The sequence below is a fragment of the Salmo salar genome, chromosome ssa26 (genome assembly GCF_905237065.1).
Source record: "Salmo salar chromosome ssa26, Ssal_v3.1, whole genome shotgun sequence".
In the NCBI taxonomy this organism is placed as follows: domain Eukaryota; kingdom Metazoa; phylum Chordata; class Actinopteri; order Salmoniformes; family Salmonidae; genus Salmo; species Salmo salar.
In genome coordinates this window covers 31,023,545-31,046,635 of record NC_059467.1, presented here as the reverse complement: position 1 = coordinate 31,046,635, position 23,091 = coordinate 31,023,545, and the positions used below count along the sequence as shown (strand labels likewise).

Sequence of the window (23,091 nt, the reverse complement as noted above, 5' to 3'; positions counted from 1 at the left end):
AACACTGAAGTGCTCAATTACACTATATCAAAGGATATCTAATTAAGAATGCAAATACATTTGTTACGACATACACACCAAACGTTTCTTCCGCTAACCCTAAGTAGAGGGAAAGCATTGTTGCCAAAGGAGGGTGGTGTAATCGTTCAGCTGTAAATAAAACGCTGCATCAGCTCTCATTGAAACCCATAATGACTTTTCTTCACATGATCCAGGTCCTCAAATAACATTAGACCCAACCCCCACTTTACTATCCCCATGTCTTAATGAATACTTCTGAAACACTTAGGCCTGCTTGATTGAAGCCTTGATTGTTATTAATTAACAATTAAACATATAATTTACTTGTAAACACTTGACAAGCAACAAAATGGGTAGTTTATGTCCTAAATTAATTATTTGATCGAAAGTTAATTAGGGGGTTTAATCCTCATTACCAGACATTTATAATGACAAACCTCGTTAACCAATTAAGTTTTTGTTGTGACAGGTCTCTCCAATGTTAATAGATATGAATCATTTATTTCATTTCAGAGCGATATGCAAATAAGTTGACAGTTGCTAATGCAAAAGTGTTGTAGGGTGATGTAGAGTCTGGAGCCAATGGGAAGGCTCAGTCATATCTGATAAAGAGTCCACATGTAAAACAAACTCATTCATATTAATGTAGAGGATTCTATCTCGAATTATGCAAATGAGAATACATGGTAGTACTTTTTGGTTTGGGATGTATTCTACTGTGTCATTTCATGTATTGCTTTGTAAAGTGCATCCATATATACAACATATCCCTTGGTAAATGCAACTGATGAATATTAGAGTGAATACGAAAATCTCTGCTACCAATGTACAAAATATTAGAATTTAAAATGGCATGGGTCATGTACAACTGAAAGCAATAAAATGGGACCACAATATTGTTAATGTTACAAAGGTTTATTTATTATTTGAATGGCACCACCTGCAATTTGGCAATGAATTCCCCTCATATTAAGTTTACAAAACATCTGTAAAGATTAAAGTGCACAGGATTGGCTTGCCATGTTCAGGCTGCAGATGTTTAAAGAAAGGTTCATGCTACCAGCACTCCAATCTAAAACATCAATCCCCTATCACTGCTTATAATCAGATTCACATACTTTTCCTATACTGTACCTCTTGGGATCATTTAGGGCCATTCACTACCTATCCTCATACTTTTAATTCCGCCATCATTTCTTCAATTGCCTGTTCTTGTATCTGGCTAGAAAATGTCAGGCTTGATATGGTTGATGTTCCTCTACTTCAATACAAACCTCTTTATCTCTGTTATAGAAAGACAATAGTATAGTAAGAATTGTCTGTTTATTTGGCACAGACAGTTTGTCCAGAGAAAGCACCCTGTAGCTTGGTTGTTAGAGCAGAGAGAACTGCAGTTACAGTAGCTAATACAAATAAAAAGAAAGCAGAAACACCACCCACTCCCACCCAACTTAGAGAAATCCCATGTCAAATCTGTCTTGTAGTTAACATAGGAACACTTGAATAGGCTTGTTCTGTAAAGGCTTGAATATGGCCCATTGCTGGTTTTATTTCAAACTGTTTTGTTTCACATTTGGGGCCCCATTTAAAGTGGGATTTCCTGATGATGGTTCTTTCTAGGCTCACACGTGTCTCCTCTGTCCTCACTGGGTCATTGTTGTGCAAATGGAGCATTATTCAAAGTCACCCCAAGATTGAGGTCGAGGAGGGCTGTGTCTGTCTGTCTGTCTCTGTCTGGAGCCCCACAGAGAAGGGAAGACTAACATGAGAGCGGTAGCCTAGTCCCAGATCTGTTTGTGCTGTCTTGCTAACAGATGGTCTTTGTAACGCCAGGTTTGATCTTGGACCAGGCTCTGACTTTGTTTGAAGCATGAGGATTTGGAGAAGCCAGGTCAGTCAGTTCTGTCTTGAGCTGTATGCTCAAGACATGAACTATTGCCCTTTTCACACTGTTGTGCCGACCCGAGCCGAACAGTGCTGGCTCTGACATATTCTTTTCACATGTCCTTTCCAGCACGGTTCAAACAACTATGGTGGATGCATAACCAGGCCAGCACAATGCAGCTCGGTTCGGCTTGGCTCAGCTCAGTAGTGTGAATCAACCCTATGTATCAGGCAGACGGCCCAGTGGACCATCAGCAGGGCCCAGTAGCCTATACTTCTCCTCCAAAGAGGACTCAGGAGCGCCGCCCTGCAGGTGGATGAGAGGCTTAGTCTGTAGGAGCACAGTGGCTGCGGCTCGGCCCTGTCTCTGGCCCCGGCTCTGGTACTGGTTCTCCTCCTGATTCTTCCAGTTGTAGATGTTGATTCTGTGCTCCAGCTCTGGGCTGGCCTTGGCTGAGCCGGCAGGGCTGGGAAGCTTCAGGTTAACTGGGTCCACCAGGCCTTTCTGGGCCAGACAGGAGTCCTCAGACAGTGACGAGAGCAGCTCCTGGACTACCACGCTGGGGTCCTGTGGAAGGGGAGGCTGGGCTGAGGTCAGACCCAGTCCCAGAGGGCTGCAGTAGGGCAGGGGGAAGCAGCGCTGGCCCTGGGTATTGTAGTGCTCGGTGTTAAAGTCCCTGTCCTGGGTCTGCTTCTGGGACTTGTAGTCCAGATAAGGCCCCCGGGCCTTGGTATGGGAATTGTAGTTCCTAGCCTGGGTGTGGTAGTCCCTGGCCGTGGTGCTGCTGCTGCAGTCCGTAGTAGACGAGCGCAGGGTGTGGCTGCTCAGGCTATGGGGGCGGGCCGTCAGACTGCCGCTGGACCGTGATACGCTGGTGGAGGTGTCACTCACAGCGCTGCTCATTTGCTCCACGCCCAGCAGAGGGTTGTTGTGGGCGGGGTAATGGGTCTTAGGGAGGTGGACATCGATGGCTGCCGTGGTGATGACACGAGGACCCTCCATGTCTGAAATGACACATCATCCAGTACATTAGACTGGGGAAGATACAGTAGGTATACAGCAGAGTTGCCCCATATACATTATCAGCTATACACTTTACCCAAGATCCACTAAGTCACTCACCACTACTTGGTTCACTGTAGTACTGGCTGATATAGTTGTTCATGTCGTCATGATGGACAACAGGATCTGGATAACAGATAAAAGAAGCATGATGAGGTTAAAGACCCAATCTGTATGATTTCAATGCACTGTAAACACAGTGCAAAGCAATCCCTAGATGTGGGAACAGTACATTTCACTTTTAGGTGGTGAGACATCTGACATCTTATCTATCTATCCAAGTCTACAGGTGCTTTACCGACTTAACCCTGGTTTCCAAATCACACCAAGATAGTGTTGTGAGGCTCAAGTACAGTAGTGAATGTGAGAGCAACCAGGCTTTGGTATAGAGTTCTCTTTGTGTCCTCAGCCAGACAGCTAGGGCCTCAGTGGTGAATGGTTCTGCCCTGATCTGCTCTTCAGTGTTCGCTTGATTGGGCCTGAGCTCAGTGTTTGTCCGCTGAGTGGTGCCCAAAGTACCCTGAGTGCCTGGGCCGATCCCCCAGGACCACAGCAGACTCTGACGGGTAATTTCATTTATTTTTCAGCATAAAATATTAATCCAGGGGAGGGAGGGATGGATGGAGGGTGGGGGGGGGGGCACCCCTGGAGAGGAAGCATTGCACTCACTAAAACACGACCAAGACAATCACTCAGTGATTAATAACACATGAGGATGTCTCAGAGAGACAGAATGAAAGAAAGAGAGAAATAAATAAATAGAAAGAGAGAAAAAAAAGAAAGAAAGAGAGAAAGGATGGATGGATGGACAACATGAAAGGCCACCCCTCTCTCTCTCTAACAGTAAGGCTACCATCCATCTATGAAGTGGGCTGACATCATTAGGTCATTTAGTTTGGTTTAAATCAATATGCATGTGCAATACTTTGTGATGATCTGTAGGTACTGTAGCAGAGCCGTACTCACGCAGCTCTGCTACCTTAAAGGGGAAGTTCTCTTTTTTACAACCAAATCTCTATTTTTGATGTAAATGGCATGTTATAGAAGGGTCCAAACACCTTTTTTTCACATTTTTGATAAACTTACCCCGAACAGAAAATGACTTCCTCATCCTCGTTGTGTAGTATGGGGGCCCCGAAAAAACACTAATACGCAACAAAAGGAAATTTAACATTGTGGATAAAGTTTATAATGACACGATTTCACGTGTACAACATCTAAAGCCCTGCATCATTATACTGAGAGCTTTGCCATTTCTAAAAGGACTTATTTGGGTATTTTTGGGGTCCCCATACTACACAAAAAGGATGAGGAAGGGATTTGCTGTTTGGGGTAAGTTAATCAAAAACACGTGAAATTACAAAAAAGGTGTCAGGACCCTTCTATAACATTCCATTTACATCAAAAAGAGAGATTTGGTTGTAAAAATAAAACTTCTCCTTTAAGTGAGATATTCACATTGGATTTTGGTACTTTGTCCTCTTCCCCCAGCAGTACAACACATAGAGAAGTTATGTGAACTTCCAAGAAGTTGGTCGGAAAGAAATTACTGTCCTTTTCACCCATAACTCTTTGTGGTGAATTTTGTATGTTCCTCAAAATCTATAGCTGCTCTCTTGAGAAGTGACAAAACCACAAATCCCTCGTGACCAGTAGACAAAATGTTTCTAACCTTTTCTACCTCCTTTTGAAACAAGCTTAGTTTTCAACAAGGAAATAGACTTCGCAGTAGAGTGCCTCAATTAGAATGAATGACACTTTGATGGCATCCCTCGGGCCAGAGGGCGGAGAGAGAGAGGGGGGAGAGAGAGACGTGAGGAGTCCTAACCCAGTCCACGGTCTGTCCTTGCAGGCCTGCCTGAAGCCTAAGTGCTCCTCCTGTCCCAATACTCCTTCCATGTTCTGGAGAAAAAAAACACGCTTGTTCCTAAGAGCCAGATTTCCCACAATCCCCTGGGGGTGGTGGTGTGGCGTCTCCTGGTGCCCTATTGTGGTTTCCAGGTGAAGAGGAACAGATGTTCACAGTGGCACTCTCTCCTCAGACCTCAGAACAAGGCCCAATGCACAGAGCACTCTGTACCTGAAACAGCCTGGCTGAGGTAGGGTGTGTGTGTGGGTGCGTGTGTGTGAGTGTGAGTGTATGTGTGTGCATGACTGCATGTGTGCCTGCGTGCGTGCGTGTGTGTGTGTGTGCGTGCGTGCTTGCGTGTGTGTGATGTGCCGTTAGGAGAACATGCTTGTTGTCCCCAGGTTTCAGCACATCCTAAAAGCTTTTCTGCCCTCTTATTGATACTGCACTGCCTGCGGTCAGAGGTGTGGTGTGTGTGTGTGTGTGTGTGTGTGTGTGTGTGTGTGTGTGTGTGTGTGTGTGTGTGTGTGTGTGTGTGTGTGTGTGTGTGTGTGTGTGTGTGTGTGTGTGTGTGTGTGTGTGTGTGCGTGCCTTGCCTGCGGTCAGAGGGGTGTTGTGAGTTAACGTCAGTGTTTTAAGAGGCTAGGGCCTGGAGACTAGCTCAGGGCTACTGCTTCTAGATCCGTTTGACACTGCTCTGGCACCCCATTCACCTGATGTTACATTGGTTGGGACTTTTTGTCCCACATAATTATGTACATACTTTATGTACAAACCTCTCTCCTGGTTCTGTCAGGATGCCTTTTCAACCAAACAGACCAATGGAGAACTTTATTAAAATGAGTCACAGGCCTCCCGAGTGGCCTAAGGCAGTGCTAGCTCCTGGTTCGAGTCCAGGCTCTGTCGCAGCCGGCCGCAACTGGGAGACCCATGGGGCGGCGCACAATTGGCCCAGTGTCGTCCGGGTTAGGGGAGGGTTTGGCCGGCAGGGATGTGCTTGTCCTATCGCGCACTAGCGAGCCAGGTGTACAGTGTTTCCTCTGACACATTGGTGCGGCTTGGCTGGCTCGTGTATCGGAGGAGGCATGGTTCTCGACCTTCGCCTCTCCCAAGTCTGTACAGGAGTTGCAGTGATGAGACAAGACGGTAACAACCAATTTGATACCACGAAATTGGGGAGAAAAAGGGGTAAAATAAAAATAAAATGAGTCAAGTTCATTCTTGTTGGTCTGTGGTGAAGTAATTCATCATTAGGATTTACAGGTTTGTCTGCCTCTTCGAACAGCAGTATTCACCAGACTCATTATCATTACATGGTCCAGAATATAGCAATACCCATGAAGAATATCAAAGAGCTAGAATCTATTTTATCTCATGATCTGAGGATTATGGTATGGAGTATTACATATACCGTTATAGTTAGGGACAGAATTTGGGGAAAACTCTGGGCCCTAGTTTCCCTGAATGTGACATACACTACATGACCAAAAGGGGTGTCCACATACTTTTGTATATATAGTGTAGCTTATAGGTACAGTATAGGCGAATGTACCTGCTGGGGTCTCCCTGAGGACTCCATGTCCCTCATCGTCAGACTCCCCAGGACCCTGGCCCTCCACCACCTGGTAGCTTGTCCTCTGTTTGCCCCACACATGGTGGATCTGCATAGCAGCCTCCTGCTCTGCAGCCAGGTCCAAGTCCTGCTGGGCCAGGTGGGCCCGGAGCTGTCTGATCTCAAACTGAGGGAGGGGGGAGACAGAGAGAGAGAGCGACAGAGAGAGAGAGAGAGTTGGTCTGGAAAAGGCACACACACATGTATTCTTCTAGCTGAAATCTTGGTGTATTGATGTAACAATATGTCAGTGTTGACTAACCTAACCTTTTAGTCCCAGACAGGCCCTTTCAGCATGATCCCAGGCATTCTGCAGGCTAAGTGGTTCTATTACTAGCTATAGGATCAATGCTTTCACTGGGGTTTCCTCTGGCCTGATGGCTCATATTGACAAACAGCCAGTCAGATTACACATGAACTGTTTGTTTCTAGCATTACACTGAGAATCCCAACATTACTGGACTGTTTTGTACAACAACATGTTTCCATTGATGTACAGTTATGGCTTCTCCCTGTATTGATCATGGGACCTTGAGTCTTTGAAAGAAATGTTGTCCTTTAGTTCAACTGACTAGAGGAGTGCAGTCATTAATCAATCAATCAAATGTATTTATAAAGCCCTTTTTAAATCAGCAGATGTCACAAAGTGCTTATACAGAAACCCAGCTTAAAACCTAACAGCAAGCAATGCAGATGTAGAAGCACAGTGGCTAGGGAAAACTCCCTAGAAAGGCAGGAACCTAGGAAGAAACCTAGAGAGGAACCAGGCTCTGGGGGGGGGGGGGCAGTCCTCTTCTGGCTGTGCCGGGTGGAGATTCTAAGAGTACATGGCCATTAAGGCCAGATCGTTCTTCAAGATGTTCAAACGTTCATAGGTGACCAGTGACAGTGATAATAACAACATGGAAAATATGTGTTGTTTACATCTATATGGGAAACATCTTTTCAAATATATTTTACTGTATTATGTTACGTGCTTATGAGTATTGTGGGTTCATAAAATCACAAAATCTACTTTTCTTGTGCCTGTTTATTACGGATTTGCAAATCATTGAATATTGTAAAACAATTTGAAGAACCATTGTCTCTGATGTCTGTTGAAAATGCTTTGGCAACACATTGAACTCTTCTGTGAAGTGTTACTGCCCCCCTGTGGTAGCAATTGAAATTGCAGCCTCTGGAAATCTGAAACAGTCTCAAACACAACCCTAACGCTAGCTTCATGTTTACCTCCCGGTTCAACCTTAACCCTAACCCTAGTGTCATGTCCACATCCTGCTTCAACTTTTACCCTAACCCTCAACCCTAACCCTAGTGTCATATCAACATCCTGCTTCAACTTTAACCCTAACCTTAGCCTCAACCACAACCCTAACGCTAGCTTCATGTTTACCTCGCGGTTCAACCTTAACCCTAACCCTAGTGTCATGTCCAGATCCTGCTTCAACTTTAACCCTAACCCTCAACCCTAACCCTAGTGTCATGTCCACATCCTGCTTCAACTTTAACCCTAACTCTCAACCCTAACCCTAGTGTCATGTCCACATCCTGCTTCAACTTTAACCCTAACCCTAGCCTCAACCACAACCCTAACTCTAGCTTCATGTTTACCTCCCGGTTCAACCTTAACCCTAACCCTAGTGTCATGTCCACATCCTGCTTCAACTTTAACCCTAACCCTCAACCCTAACCCTAGTGTCATGTCCACATCCTGCTTCAACTTTAACCCTAACCCTCAACCCTAACCCTAGTGTCATGTCCACATCCTGCTTCAACTTTAACCCTAACCCTAGCCTCAACCACAACCCTAACGCTAGCTTCATGTTTACCTCCCGGTTCAACCTTAACCCTAACCCTAGTGTCATGTCCACATCCTGCTTCAACTTTAACCCTAACCCTCAACCCTAACCCTAGTGTCATGTCTACATCCTGCTTCAACTTTAACCCTAACCCTCAACCCTAACCCTAGTGTCATGTCCACATCCTGCTTCAACTTTAACCCTAACCCTAGCCTCAACCACAACCCTAACTCTAGCTTCATGTTTACCTCCCGGTTCAACCTTAACCCTAACCCTAGTGTCATGTCCATATCCTGCTTCAACTTTAACCCTAACCCTAGCCTCAACCACAACCCTAACTCTAGCTTCATGTTTACCTCCCGGTTCAACCTTAACCCTAACCCTAGTGTCATGTCCATATCCTGCTTCAACTTTAACCCTAACCCTAGCCTCAACCACAACCCTAACTCTAGCTTCATGTTTACCTCCCGGTTCAACCTTAACCCTAACCCTAGTGTCATGTCCATATCCTGCTTCAACTTTAACCCTAACCCTAGCCTCAACCACAACCCTAACTCTAGCTTCATGTTTACCTCCCGGTTCAACCTTAACCCTAACCCTAGTGTCATGTCCACATCCTGCTTCAACTTTAACCCTAACCCTAGCCTCAACCACAACCCTAACTCTAGCTTCATGTTTACCTCCCGGTTCAACCTTAACCCTAACCCTAGTGTCATGTCCACATCCTGCTTCAACTTTAACCCTAACCCTAGCCTCAACCACAACCCTAACTCTAGCTTCATGTTTACCTCCCGGTTCAACCTTAACCCTAACCCTAGTGTCATGTCCATATCCTGCTTCAACTTTAACCCTAACCCTCAACCCTAACCCTAGTGTCATGTCCACATCCTGCTTCAACTTTAACCCTAACCCTCAACCCAACCCTAGTGTCATGTCCACATCCTGCTTCAACTTTAACCCTAACCCTCAACCCTAACCCTAGTGTCATGTCCATATCCTGCTTCAACTTTAACCCTAACCCTCAACCCTAACCCTAGTGTCATGTCCACATCCTGCTTCAACTTTAACCCTAACCCTCAACCCTAACCCTAGTGTCATGTCCACATCCTGCTTCAACTTTAACCCTAACCCTCAACCCTAACCCTAGCGTCATGTCCACATCCTGCTTCAACTTTAACCCTAACCCTCAACCCTAACCCTAGTGTCATGTCCACATCCTGCTTCAACTTTAACCCTAACCCTCAACCCTAACCCTAGTGTCATGTCTACATCCTGCTTCAACTTTAACCCTAACCCTCAACCCTAACCCTAGCGTCATGTCCACATCCTGCTTCAACTTTAACCCTAACCCTCAACCCTAACCCTAGTGTCATGTCCACATCCTGCTTCAACTTTAACCCTAACCCTCAACCCTAACCCTAGCGTCATGTCCACATCCTGGTTCAGCTCTAACCCTAGGCTCAACAACAACCCTAACCCTAGCGTCATGTCCACATCCTGGTTCAACTCTAACCCTAGGCTCAACAACAACCCTAACCCTACCTTCAGGTCCACATCCTGGTTCAACCCTAACCCTACCTTTAGGTCCACATCCTGGTTCAACCCTAACCCTAGCGTCATGTCCACATCTTGGTTCAACTCTAACCCTAGGCTCAACAACAACCCTAACCCTAGTGTCATGTCCACATCCTGGTTCAACTCTAACCCTAGGCTCAACAACAACCCTAACCCTACCTTCAGGTCCACATCCCAGTTCAAACCTAACCCTAACCTCAACTTTAACCCCAACCATTACCATAGCATCATGTCCACATGCCAGCTCAACAACTGCCTCGCCTGGTTCACTAACTACTCCTCAGATAGAGTTCTGTGTGTCAAATCGGAGTGCCTGTTGTCCGGACCTCTGGCAGTCTCTATGCGGGTGCCACAGGGTTCAATTCATGGGCTGACTCTTTTCTCTGTAAACATCATGATGTCGCTCTTGCTGCGGGTGATTCTTTGATCCACCTCTATGCAGATGACACCATTCTGTATACATCAGGCCCTTCTTTGGACACTGTGTTAACAAACCTGCAAATGAGCTTCAACACCATACAACACTCCTTCCGTGGCCTCCAAATGCTCTTAAATATTAGTAAAATGAAATGCATGCTCTTCAACTGATCACTGCCCGCACCCACCCGCCCGAATAGAATCACTACTTTGGACGGTTCTGATATGTGGACAACTATAAATACCTAGGTGTCTGGCTAGACTGTAAACTCTCCTTCCAGACTCATATTAAGCATCTCCAATCCAAAATTAAATCTAGAATTGGCTTCCTATTTCACAACAAAGCCTCCTTCACTCATGCTGCCAAACATACCCTTGTAAAACTGACTATCCTACCGATCCTTGACTTTGGCGATGTCATTTACAAAATAGCCTCCAACACTCTACTCAGCAAATTGGATGCAGTCTATCACAGTGCCATCCGTTTTGTCACCAAAGCCCCATATACTACCCACCACTGCGACCTGTATGCTCTCGTTGGCTGGTCCTCGCTACATATTCGTCGTCAAACCCACTGGCTCCAGGTCATCTATAAGTCTTTGTTAGGTAAAGCTCCGCATTATCTCAGCTCACTGGTCACCATAGCAACACCCACCCGTAGCACGCGCTCCAACAGGTATATTTCACAGGTCATCCCCAAAGCCAACACCTCCTTTGGCGGCCTTTCCTTCCAGTTCTCTGCTGCCAATGACTGGAACGAATTGCAAGTTGGAGACTTATATCTCCCTCACTAACTTCAAGCGTCAGCTGTCAGAGCAGTTTACCATCGCTGCAGCTGTACACAGCCCATCTGTAAATAGCCCATCCAACCAATGTGGGAGCAAAACTCATGACTATGGTTATGTTTCCATTATTAGCAGCATTTAGGCTGTCCACTTTGAAGAGCTGAGACAGAATAGCCATATAAGGAATGGAACATATATGACCAGGCCCTGCTACCATTATAACCTATACAGCTGTCAGATGTGGGCGTTAACAAGCAAGAACTGAGATGGAGAAAGGTCAAGGTAAGCATAATAGGGTCCTTCCATGGAAGGGCTCGGCTTTGCTACTCTGTATTAAAGACTATATTGAATTCACAATTTCTGGTAAGAGTGTTATGTTTCTGAGGCAATATTCCACGACATATTTGGTGAGCATGCCAGGAGCTGAAGAGATCTCGGACAGTGGCGTTCTTGGCTGGTGACAGTTTCTCTGGACAATCTCGCAAACGGGTGGCCGCCCAACTATAGCAGGTAAACCATCTCTCTCAGGTCAGGGCGTGACACGCACCTTCATTCTACCAATTAAGCTTGAATATGAAAGAGCAAACTGGATAATGTAGGGCAACATTACCCGGTAAACAGGATTAATAAAATCAATTAAAGGATTCAGGGAGGCAATTATGAATTGAAACAATCACATAAAACCAGAATAAGAAGCTCAAATTACCAGCATTTTGATGTCAGCATTCCATCATCAGAAAATACATTACGATGGGGGCCAGATCTGGCTCTGCTCGCCTCGCAGACGTGCGAGGGGTTAGTAGAGCCATAGAGAATATCAGAGCATAAGAAGAAAGCTCCCTGTTTTAGATGTGGGACTATCGGGTATGGGAAGAATGAGTGTAAGGTGACACTGGAACCTAGTGCATTAGCAGGAAATGCAGCTATACAAGAGTTTGCATCTTTTTCAAAAGAGCAACAACCAATCGTTTTGAGGTTAGTAAGAATGGAACTTTCACCTAGCGGTGTATAGTCTCTGATCGATCAATGAGTGGTTCATAGAGATGACAGTTTATATGTGATGGAAGACATTAGATCAAGTTTTACCTAACTTTTATTAGAGTACCGATGGGATTTACAAATAGTCCCACTTGGTATCATTTTGCATTGAAACAATAATTTCCGTGGTGATAAAATATGATGATTTGTTATTAGCGTCGAAAGACGGAAAATAAACTTATATGAGAGATCACCACCTTAGTAAATTAGTTGGAGGAACAGGCAAAGCAAAATGTAACATATTTGACGTTTTCAATTTCTGAGGGCAAGATACAGAGAACCTGGGATCGTGTGGCTCAGTTGGTAGAGCATGGTGTTTGCAACGCCAGGGTTGTGGGTTCGATTCCCACGGGGGACCAGTGCGGGGGAAAAAAGTATGAAATGTATGCATTCACTACTGTAAGTCGCTTTGGATAAGCGCGTCTGCTAAATGATGTAAATGTGAAATGGGTAGAAACTATGCGTTCTGTGGCATGGCTAAACTCTCCTCACATGCTCAGGAAAACTTAAGGGGTTTTCAATTTTGTTAGACATTTTATACCGTCATTCTCTGAAACTGCTAAGACACTTATAGAATGGAATCAAGAGTGTGAGGAAATGTTTGTCGAGTTAAAAAAGTAATTTGGTTAAGCGCCAGCATTGGGATTGCCAAATTTAAAATGAACTTTTAAAATGTTTTAGTTAGTTTATGAACATTGTGGTGGATTGAAACAAACATTTAGTGATTGGATTAAGGACAGCGGACTTACGATGATCGTGTTCGTTATATAAGTAATACTATTGGCTTGCTGATTAAAAGCTAACATTGTGAATGTTAACGAAATGTACACTTTCTTTTCCAGAAGGGGTTTCATTTTCTCTTGTCGAAATGTCCTTGGAGACTGCAACACTGGGGAAAGCAGTTAGTGATAGTCGGCCATTTTAAAAAGTAAAAGTATCTGAATTAGGCTATAAATGGAGTTCCGGATAAGTGAGGCCGGTTCCTGTGTGTCCTTGACCTATGGTTTACCAGCAAGTACACACCAATTACCGGGAATGAATATGTATTAGTGGATTTGTTTTGGAAGGGGTCTTTTCAATTCAGTTTCAAATTGGGTATGCAGAAGGATGGAAATGTTTTTGAAAATGTATTTAAGTTGTTTCTGAAGGACAGGGAAAGAGAAGGGAGTGGAAACATTTTAATGGTGTCAAATGCCCTGAATCCTAAACATTTCCCGTGAAGACTGATCAACTTCACTAGAAATGATCGGAACAGGTGGGATTTAAATATAAAATGACTAAGAAACACCAGTCTCTATTCAAAGTGTACAATTACTTTGAAATTCTATAATTTCCTTCGGAAAATTATGAAGAGTTGTAATCTTAAATTGACTAGTTACTCAAATATGTTTCTTTTTTGATTGAAAATGTTATTGAATCGTGTTTATAGGGAAATGATCAGTTCCCTGGGGTTATGATCTTTGAGTAAATATACAAATGTGCTTTGTTCAGTCTGCATATAGAAGGGAATTATATGTTAACAAGGGATGACAGTATGGCTCAGTTGGTAGAGCATGGTGTTTGCAAAGCCAGGGTTGTGGGTTCGATTCCCACGGGGGAACAAAATGGGGGGAAAAATGATTTAAAAAATGTATGCACTCACTACTGTAAGTCGCTCTGGATAAGAGTGTCTGCTAAATGACTAAAATGTAAATGTTACTCCAAATGGATTATGATGTAAGTATAGATGATTTCATTTTGTGTTTTTGTTTCATTACAAAATTTGCAACATTGGGATATTGGAGTGTGGGTTTCTGCGAGGGGTTATGTTGATTACATGATCTGTAACTCGTCTGAGAGATCGCCAGTAGAATAAGGGAGTTATCATGGAAGGTGACGTCAGAATGCTTTAATGCATGGGAGAGATATTTTTACCACAACAAGTGTGTGTGAAGCTCAAACCCTCCCTAACCGGCTGAAGAGTGAGGGACAACTGTGTCTGATGACCTGTGAACTATATCTGAAATAGACATGCTGGAATGATATGTGCTGGAGAAAGGAAGACTAAAGGGGAACGGGTTACTGACCTTTCATTACTAGGCCACTCATGACAGAAAAACAGGGACAAAGGGGGGCTGTAATGAGAATAGATATTACTGATACTAAAAGTTTTTTTAGTATAAATGTAAATTATTTAAAGGGATGAAGTGTGTTGAATTGAGAAGGTCGAATTTGAGTTAAAGTAAGCACTAAGGACTGTTATTCTGAATTTGGGTTGGACAATTTATAAAACGTTTTAGTTCTGATTTGGATATAGAACTGTTTAAATTTACTAGGCCTAGGGAAGCTCTGGAAACCAATCCTGAGACAGGGAGGTTGTCAGAACTTACAGAATGATAGATTAAAGGTTTTTGTTTATTTTGTTTTATTATGTCATTAGAATTTTAATGTTAAATTGTATTGATATAATTAATTGCATAAAAGGTATATAGTCTGTGTTTTGCGATAACACCCAAGGATGGAGAAGAAAGAGACCAACATAACATGGGCATAGAACGTAACGGATGGACGTTTTCCCCAGGTTTAGTTACATTATGACTAGTGGTCATAGAACGTAACGGATGGACGTTTTCCCCAGGTTTAGTTACATTATGAGTAGTGGTCATAGAACGTAACGGATGGACGTTTTCCCCAGGTTTAGTTACATTATGAGTAGTAGTCATAGAACGTAACGGATGGACGTTTTCCCCAGGTTTAGTTACATTATGAGTAGTGGTCATAGAATGTAACGGATGGACGTTTTCCCCAGGTTTAGTTACATTATGACTAGTGGTCATAGAACGTAACGGATGGACGTTTTCCCCAGGTTTAGTTACATTATGACTAGTGGTCATAGAACGTAACGGATGGACGTTTTCCCCAGGTTTAGTTACATTATGACTAGTGGTCATAGAACGTAACGGATGGACGTTTTCCCCAGGTTTAGTTACATTATGACTAGTGGTCATAGAACGTAACGGATGGACGTTTTCCCCAGGTTTAGTTACATTATGACTAGTGGTCATAGAACGTAACGGATGGACGTTTTCCCCAGGTTTAGTTACATTACGAGTAGTGGTCATAGAACGTAACGGATGGACGTTTTCCCCAGGTTTAGTTACATTACGAGTAGTGGTCATAGAACGTAACGGATGGACGTTTTCCCCAGGTTTAGTTACATTACGAGTAGTGGTCATAGAACGTAACGGATGGACGTTTTCCCCAGGTTTAGTTACATTATGAGTAGTGGTCATAGAACGTAACGGATGGACGTTTTCCCCAGGTTTAGTTACATTACGAGTAGTGGTCATAGAACGTAACGGATGGACGTTTTCCCCAGGTTTAGTTACATTACGAGTAGTGGTCATAGAACGTAACGGATGGACGTTTTCCCCAGGTTTAGTTACATTACGAGTAGTGGTCATAGAACGTAACGGATGGACGTTTTCCCCAGGTTTAGTTACATTACGAGTAGTGGTCATAGAACGTAACGGATGGACGTTTTCCCCAGGTTTAGTTACATTACGAGTAGTGGTCATAGAACGTAACGGATGGACGTTTTCCCCAGGTTTAGTTACATTACGAGTAGTGGTCATAGAACGTAACGGATGGACGTTTTCCCCAGGTTTAGTTACATTATGAGTAGTGGTCATAGAATGTAACGGATGGACGTTTTCCCCAGGTTTAGTTACATTACGAGTAGTGGTCATAGAACGTAACGGATGGACGTTTTCCCCAGGTTTAGTTACATTACGAGTAGTGGTCATAGAACGTAACGGATGGACGTTTTCCCCAGGTTTAGTTACATTACGAGTAGTGGTCATAGAACGTAACGGATGGACGTTTTCCCCAGGTTTAGTTACATTATGACTAGTGGGCATAGAATGTAACGGATGGACGTTTTCCCCAGGTTTAGTTACATTATGAGTAGTGGTCATTTATTACAAATATGCAGTTATTATAATTTATTTTTCTCTTTTCTTGTCTGGTCAATTTATTTTTGTTTTAACCTGTTGGGGCTAGGGGGCAGTATTTGCACGGCCGGATAAAAAACGTACCCGATTTAAACTGGTTACTACTCTTGCCCAGAAACGAGAATATGCATATAATTAGTAGATTTGGATAGAAAACACTCTAAAGTTTCTAAAACTGTTTGAATGGTGTCTGTGAGTATAACAGAACTCATATGGCAGGCCAAAACCTGAGAAGATTCCATACAGGAAGTGCCCTGTCTGACAATTTGTTCTCCTTCTGTGGCATCTCTATCGAAAATACAGCATCTCTGCTGTAACGTGACATTTTCTAAGGCTTCCATTGGCTCTCAGAAAGCGCCAGAAAGTGGAATGACTTCTCTCCAGTCTCTGGGCGAAAAACAGCAGGAGATTTTGTGAGTGGTCAGGCTGAGAACAGTGACACTGGAGATGCGCATTCATGTGAATTCTCCATGTTTTTCTTTCTCTCTTTGAATGAATACAACATCGCCCGGTTGGAATATTATCGCTATTTAACGAGAATATTTGCATAAAAATTGATTTTAAACAACGTTTGACATGCTTCGAAGTACGGTAATGGAATATTTTGAATTTTTTTGTCACGAAATGCGCTCGCATTTGACCTGAACGCGCGAACAAAACGGAGCTATTTGAATATAACTATGGATTATTTGGAACCAAAACAACATTTGTTGTTGAAGTAGAAGTCCTGGAAGTGCATTCTGACGAAGAACAGCAAAGGTAATACAATTTTTCTTATAGTAAATCTGAGTTTGGTGAGGGCCAAACTTGGTGGGTGTCAAATTAGCTAGCCGTGATGGCCGGGCTATGTACTCAGAATATTGCAAAATGTGCTTTCGCCGAAAAGCTACTTTAAAATCTGACACCGCGATTGCATAAAGGAGTTCTGTATCTATAATTCTTAAAATAATTGTTATGTATTTTGTGAACGTTAATCGTGAGTAATTTAGTAAATTCACCGGAAGTTTGCGGTGGGTATGCTAGTTCTGAACATCACATGCTTATGTAAAAAGCTGGTTTTTGATATAAATATGAACTTGATTGAACAAAACATGCATGCATTGTATAACATAATGTCCTAGGAGTGTCATCTGATGAAGATCATCAAAGGTTAGTGCTGCATTTAGCTGTGGTTTTGGTTTTTGTGACATATATGCTTGCTTTGAAAATGGCTGTGTGATTATTTTTGGCAGGGTACTCTCCTGACATAATCTAATGTTTTGCTTTCGCTGTAAAGCCTTTTTGAAATCGGACAATGTGGTTAGATTAACGAGAGTGTTGTCTTTAAAATGGTGTAAAATAGTCATATGTTTGAGAAATTGAAGTTATAGCATTTTTGAGGTATTTGTATTTCACGCCACACGATTCCACTGGCTGTTGACTAGGTGGGATGTTATTTAAATATTAGGAAGTAGTGATCTTGACATAAGAAGAAAGTCTGTTGTCAGGAAATAACCCATGTGTTAGTGTGTATGTCCTCAGGAGAAAAGCAGCTCATAAGAAGCCAGAAATAACCAAGGGCACGGGCTGAATTCTGGAGATTGAGTGTACATCAAGATACACCAGGCTGGGGGTATACTTCTTACAGCACCTGCAGTGGTAAAGATCGTCATGTTTCTCTTCGGTGGGTGCATAATTCTCACAAGAAGTAAGGTCCAGCTGAATAATGGGTGAGCTGGAAAACACCATGACAGAAGACGCGGAGAGAGAGAGAGAGAGAGAGAGAGAGAGAGAGAGAGAGAGAGAGAGAGAGAGACTGACTGACTGACTAGATTCCACTGTAGACATACAGATGGGTTGGGTTTGGGAGCTACTTGTTTTATTGGTTAATGCATCATGTGAAAGAGGATAGATGTTAGGGTAATTGTACTCTAAACAACATGTTGAAGGCATTGATGTAAAAGCATATACAGTAGATATAATGTTGATACAGAAGATATAATGTTGATTAGGGATGTGCACATGCCTATCAGTTGAAATGGAGGAGATGGGAAACAAAGTGAAAATGACATGATTTGGGAACACCTCTCAGAACCTGTGGCCGAAAGGGGAAGACTGGGTGGAAGCATGAGGAAGCTTTTTAGGGCTTTTAGTCCAGCAGAAAAGTATCCTGGAGGCATAGAGTCAGGTGAAGAGAGAATGGGAATTGGCATGGTCTCAGATTTCGGGTTTCATGAATATATTTATGCATAACATATCACATTGTCAATACTGTTATGTTTTGTTTTTTGCTTTCCAAGTCTTATGCTTAGGAACCAGAAGGAGAGGGGGTCGCCAGCTTCAGCTGGAATGTTAGTTGTTGTGTGATGAGTGATGGAAATAAGAGGGTGTATGATGTGATCTTAAAACAGAGGCCATAAGTCTCTAAGTTTGAATGCCTCACAGAAAGAAGGCAGAAACCTGAACCAGGACCAGAGGTTCCACGTCTGGTGATCCAAGGTGACCAGGTCCGAGTGTTCCGGAAAAATGGAATGAGCCAAGGAGGGAGGGTCCCTACAAGGTGGCTCGAACAACGTTAACTGCTGTCCAGGTGAAAGGAAGCAACACGTGGTACCATCTAAACCACTCTACCAAAGTCCCGTCGGAAAGGAGGAGACAACCACCAGGCCATGAAGACGCAGAGGATGCTGATACATCAGGTGGGTGTCCAAAGGGAACGGGAGCAGAGGATGCTGATACACCAGGTGGGTGTCCAAAGGGAACGGGAGCAGAGGATGCTGATACACCAGGTGGGTGTCCAAAGGGAACGGGAGCAGAGGATGCTGATACACCAGGTGGGTGTCCAAAGGGAACGGGAGCAGAGGATGCTGATACATCAGGTGGGTGTCCAAAGGGAACGGGAGCAGAGGATGCTGATACATCAGGTGGGTGTCCAAAGGGAACGGGAACAGAGGATGCTGATACACCAGGTGGGTGTCCAAAGGGAACGGGAACAGAGGATGCTGATACATCAGGTGGGTGTCCAAAGGGAACGGGAGCAGAGGATGCTGATACACCAGGTGGGTGTCCAAAGGGAACGTGAGCAGAGGATGCTGATACACCAGGTGGGTGTCCAAAGGGAACGGGAGCAGAGGATGCTGATACATCAGGTGGGTGTCCAAAGGGAACGGGAACAGAGGATGCTGATACATCAGGTGGGTGTCCAAAGGGAACGGGAGCAGAGGATGCTGATACACCAGGTGGGTGTCCAAAGGGAACGGGAGCAGAGGGGATCGATGCACCAGGCAGGGGCCAGGCGGGGGCCAGGCAGGGGCCAGGCAGGGTCCAGGCAGGGGCCAGGAAGAAGCTGAAGATGAGGTTGATCAAGGAGCAACTTCCAACAGCCAACAGACACTCTCTCCTGAATATCCAGAGAGTCCAAGGATGGGGAGGAGCGACATGCCTGTTGCTCCTGATGACATACCTACGCTGGCAGATACCCCTGACAGAGGTGCTGTCCAAGGGGACGAAGAAACAACGACAGGAGAATGGAATGGACACTTTCTTATCATTAACTTATCTGTTCTCACATGGTCTTTCTAACAGACAGTGAACCAAGACAGATGAAGAACGGTAGAATGGTCTAGACAGCACCAGCGACAAACCTAGAAGAAATTGTAAAATCACCTCCCACTAGAGAATAGTACACCAACTAAGACAATAGCAAAACCACAAGAAAGTGGGTTGATGCAGAAAGTCTGGACATCTGTTACCAACTGGTGTAGCTACAATGAAGAAACTACCCCAGGATCAAACATTGATCAAAAAAATTGAAAAGCAATAACAAATGGCTTGTATAAGTGGTATAAGTACACAACAGCTAAACATAGGATGGACAATTGCATTTTGTGTAGCAAATCACCTTTGTCTGATCTTTTAATAGTACCTGAACTTGCATCATTTGAAGAATGTGTTAAATGGAAAATGTTCAATGTATTCAGAGAAAATACTACATTCCTTTGTGTAACATAGAATGCAGGTTGGCATTAGGTAGCACTAAAGGTAGAAGTGAATTAAACAAAACTATGTTGGGAGAACATGAATGTGCAACATATGACATAAGAACTGAATTAAACGGTCCACATAATGATAGGTTTACTATTGTAAAAAGTAAATATGAATGTTTCTACAGCTATGGAGATAGTGGGATAGATGTGAGAAACACTACAGTTAATTGTTAAACTATTTGGGTGTTAGAAACTGCAGGAGTTGGTAAAGGTATAGCTGATAGTTTCAGGATGTGTGGGCAGAACAAACTCTTGAATGTCTTCCTAAAAGGTGTCTACCATTAAATCACAGCAGGATGAGTCTGTAAAACATAGAGTAAGGAGAGCCTATGAATCAGATCCAAAAGTATACCTAGATGCAAGTGGACAGCAGAGAGGAGTTCTTGATGAATACAAAGCAAGAGATGAGGTTAAATCAGGGTTTGAATCAATATTTCTTTGGATAACACCTAATAATAACAATGTACTAGATGGAACTTTTCCTTTAGCTATGACCAAACTGAAGGGATTGTGACAAGAGGTTCAGGACCATGAACCCATGCTTGGGACTGGTTGGATTTAGCTTTAGGTAAATGGGGTTACTCCAGGAGGAGGACATGATTGCAATGATTATGGTGATTCTCAGTAAAGCACCTGATTCTAATGTGCTTGATTGAAAACTGGACTGCTGCAATATGTATAACCTTGTAATCACATACTATGGAGTGTATTTTCTATTTCTTTTCTACCTTTGACAAGGGATAAATGAAGTTAGAACTCCTGAATTTTGTTTACTTAAACTAGTAGGTAACATGGGGAAATTCTGGTTACAAGTGTCCACGGACCATGTCCTTAGTCCTTTAACAGGTGTTTTCATTTGTGATTTCACTGTTGTAACAGAGGTGTCTGCAAGGAAGGATCTTGTTTAATTAAGTGTCGTATTTAGAATGACATTATAAGGGTTTTCTTATTTTCTTTATGTTTTACATAACTGAGATAACCTCAGGCAAGGATGTATTACATGATAATGCTTTTACATTGTATTTTCAGTTTGATTTTACTTTGTATTTCTACAGATTGGATCTTTTATTTCTTTCCATTGTATATGAATGGAGATGTTTGATCCGGTCTTCTTTGAGTTTATGGAGTCCCAATTGTTAGGCCAGATAGGGGGAAGTCTGCCCAGTGCTTGATGATTGATGCTCCCTTGCCTTTGATTTATTTGTGTTTTTGTGTGAGACTGTTTAGTCTCAAAGGGAGGATTATGTGGGAGCAAAACTCATGACTATGGTCCATTATTAGCAGCATTTAGGCTGTCCACTTTGAAGAACTGAGACAGAATAGCTGTCACGTCCTGACCATAGAAAGCTGTTATTTCTATGGTAGAGTAGGTCAGGGCGTGACAGGGGGGTTTTCTAGTTTAGATGTTCTATGTTGTTATGTTCTAGTTTTGTATTTCTATGTTGGGTTTTGTTTGGGATGATCTCCAATTAGAGGCAGCTGGTCATCGTTGTCTCTAATTGGAGATCATACTTAAGTAGGTGTTTTTCCCACCTGGGTTTGTGGGAGATTGTTTTTGAGTTAGTGTATGTTTCAACTCTGCGTTACGGTTTGTTGTTTTTCGTTCTTTAGTTTATGTGTATGTATTGCATAGTTTCAGGGTGAAAATAAAATGTGGAACGACACACGCTGCACTTTGGTCCGCTCCTTCCTACGACAGCCTTGACAATAGCCATATAAGGAATGGAACATATATGACCAGGCCCTGCTACCATTATAACCTATACAGCTGTCAGATGTGGGCATTAACAAGCAAGAACTCAGATGGAGAAAGGTCAAGGAAAGCTATTTTCATATAGAGGGAGGGGACTCTATATGTTATGCAAAGACAGAATCCTATAAAGGCAGGACTCTATAATATGAGAATTTAGTATTTTTCATGGAAGGGCTCGGCTTTGCTACTCTGTATTAAAGTCTATATTGAATTCACAAGTTCTGGTAAGAGTGTTATGTTTCTGAGGCAATATTCCACGACACCAACTACCTATTTCATCCCCATATTTGTTTTTTGTTTTTCTGCTCTTTTGCATACCAGTATTTCTACTTGCACATCCTCATCTGCACATACAGTTGAAGTCAGAAGTTTACATACACTTAGGTTGGAGTCATTAAAACTCGTTTTTCAACCACTCTACAAATTTCTTGTTAACAAACTATAATTTTGTGCATGACAAGTAATTTTTCCAACAATTGTTTACAGACAGATTATTTCACTTATAATTCACTGTATCATAATTCCAGTGGATCAGAAGTTTACATACACTAAGTTGACTGTGCCTTTAAACAGATGTCATGGCTTTAGAAGCTTCTGATAGGCTTATTGACATCATTTAAGTCAATTGGAGGTGTACCTGTGGATGTATTTCAAGGCCTATCTTCAAACTCAGTGCCTCTTTGCTTGACATCATGGGAAAATCAAAAGAAATCAGCCAAGACCTCAGAAAAAATTGTACACCTCCACAAGTCTGGTTCATCCTTGGGAGCAATTTCCAAATGCCTGAAGGTACCACGTTCGTCTGTACAAACAATAGTACGCAAGTATAAACACCATGGGACCATGCAGCCGTCATACCGCTCAGGAAGGCGACGCATTCTGTCTCCTAGAGATGAACGTAATTTGGTGCGAAAAGTGCAAATCAATCCCAGAACAATAGCAAAGGACCTTGTGAAGATGCTGGAGGAAACAGGTACAAAAGTATCAATATCCACAGTAAAATGAGTCCTATATCGACATAACCTGAAAGGCCGCTCAGCAAGAAAGAAGCCACTGCTCCAAAACCGCCATAAAAAAAGCCAGACTACGGTTTGTAACTGCACATGGGGACAAAGATCGTACTTTTTGGAGAAATGTCCTCTGGTCTGATGAAACAAAAATAGAACTGTTTGACCATAATGACCATCATTATGTTTGGAGGAAAAAGTAGGAAGCTTGCAAGACGAAGAACACCATCCCAACCGTGAAGCACGGGGGTGGCAGCATCATGTTGTGGGG

General features: G+C 43.1%; 1 protein-coding gene and 1 long non-coding RNA gene across 2 annotated transcripts in view; one reads left to right on the top strand and one right to left on the bottom strand.

Moving 5' to 3' along the window:
• Nucleotides 1-920: 920 nt before the first annotated feature.
• Nucleotides 921-23,091, bottom strand: part of LOC106587632 (transmembrane protein 266) — a 127,509-nt gene continuing 105,338 nt past the window's right edge. Inside the window, exons 9-11 of the mRNA XM_014176200.2 lie at nt 6,370-6,556; nt 3,029-3,094; nt 921-2,910 (exon numbers count right to left, since the gene is read on the bottom strand). Coding sequence (XP_014031675.2) covers nt 2,126-2,910; nt 3,029-3,094; nt 6,370-6,556 — 1,038 coding nt within the window. The 3' untranslated portion in view covers nt 921-2,125. The remainder of the gene's footprint in view (nt 2,911-3,028; nt 3,095-6,369; nt 6,557-23,091) is intronic.
• Nucleotides 11,177-16,054, top strand: LOC123730815 (uncharacterized). The gene is made up of 2 exons (XR_006762252.1): nt 11,177-14,603; nt 14,661-16,054. It is a non-coding gene; the product is annotated as an uncharacterized lncRNA (long non-coding RNA).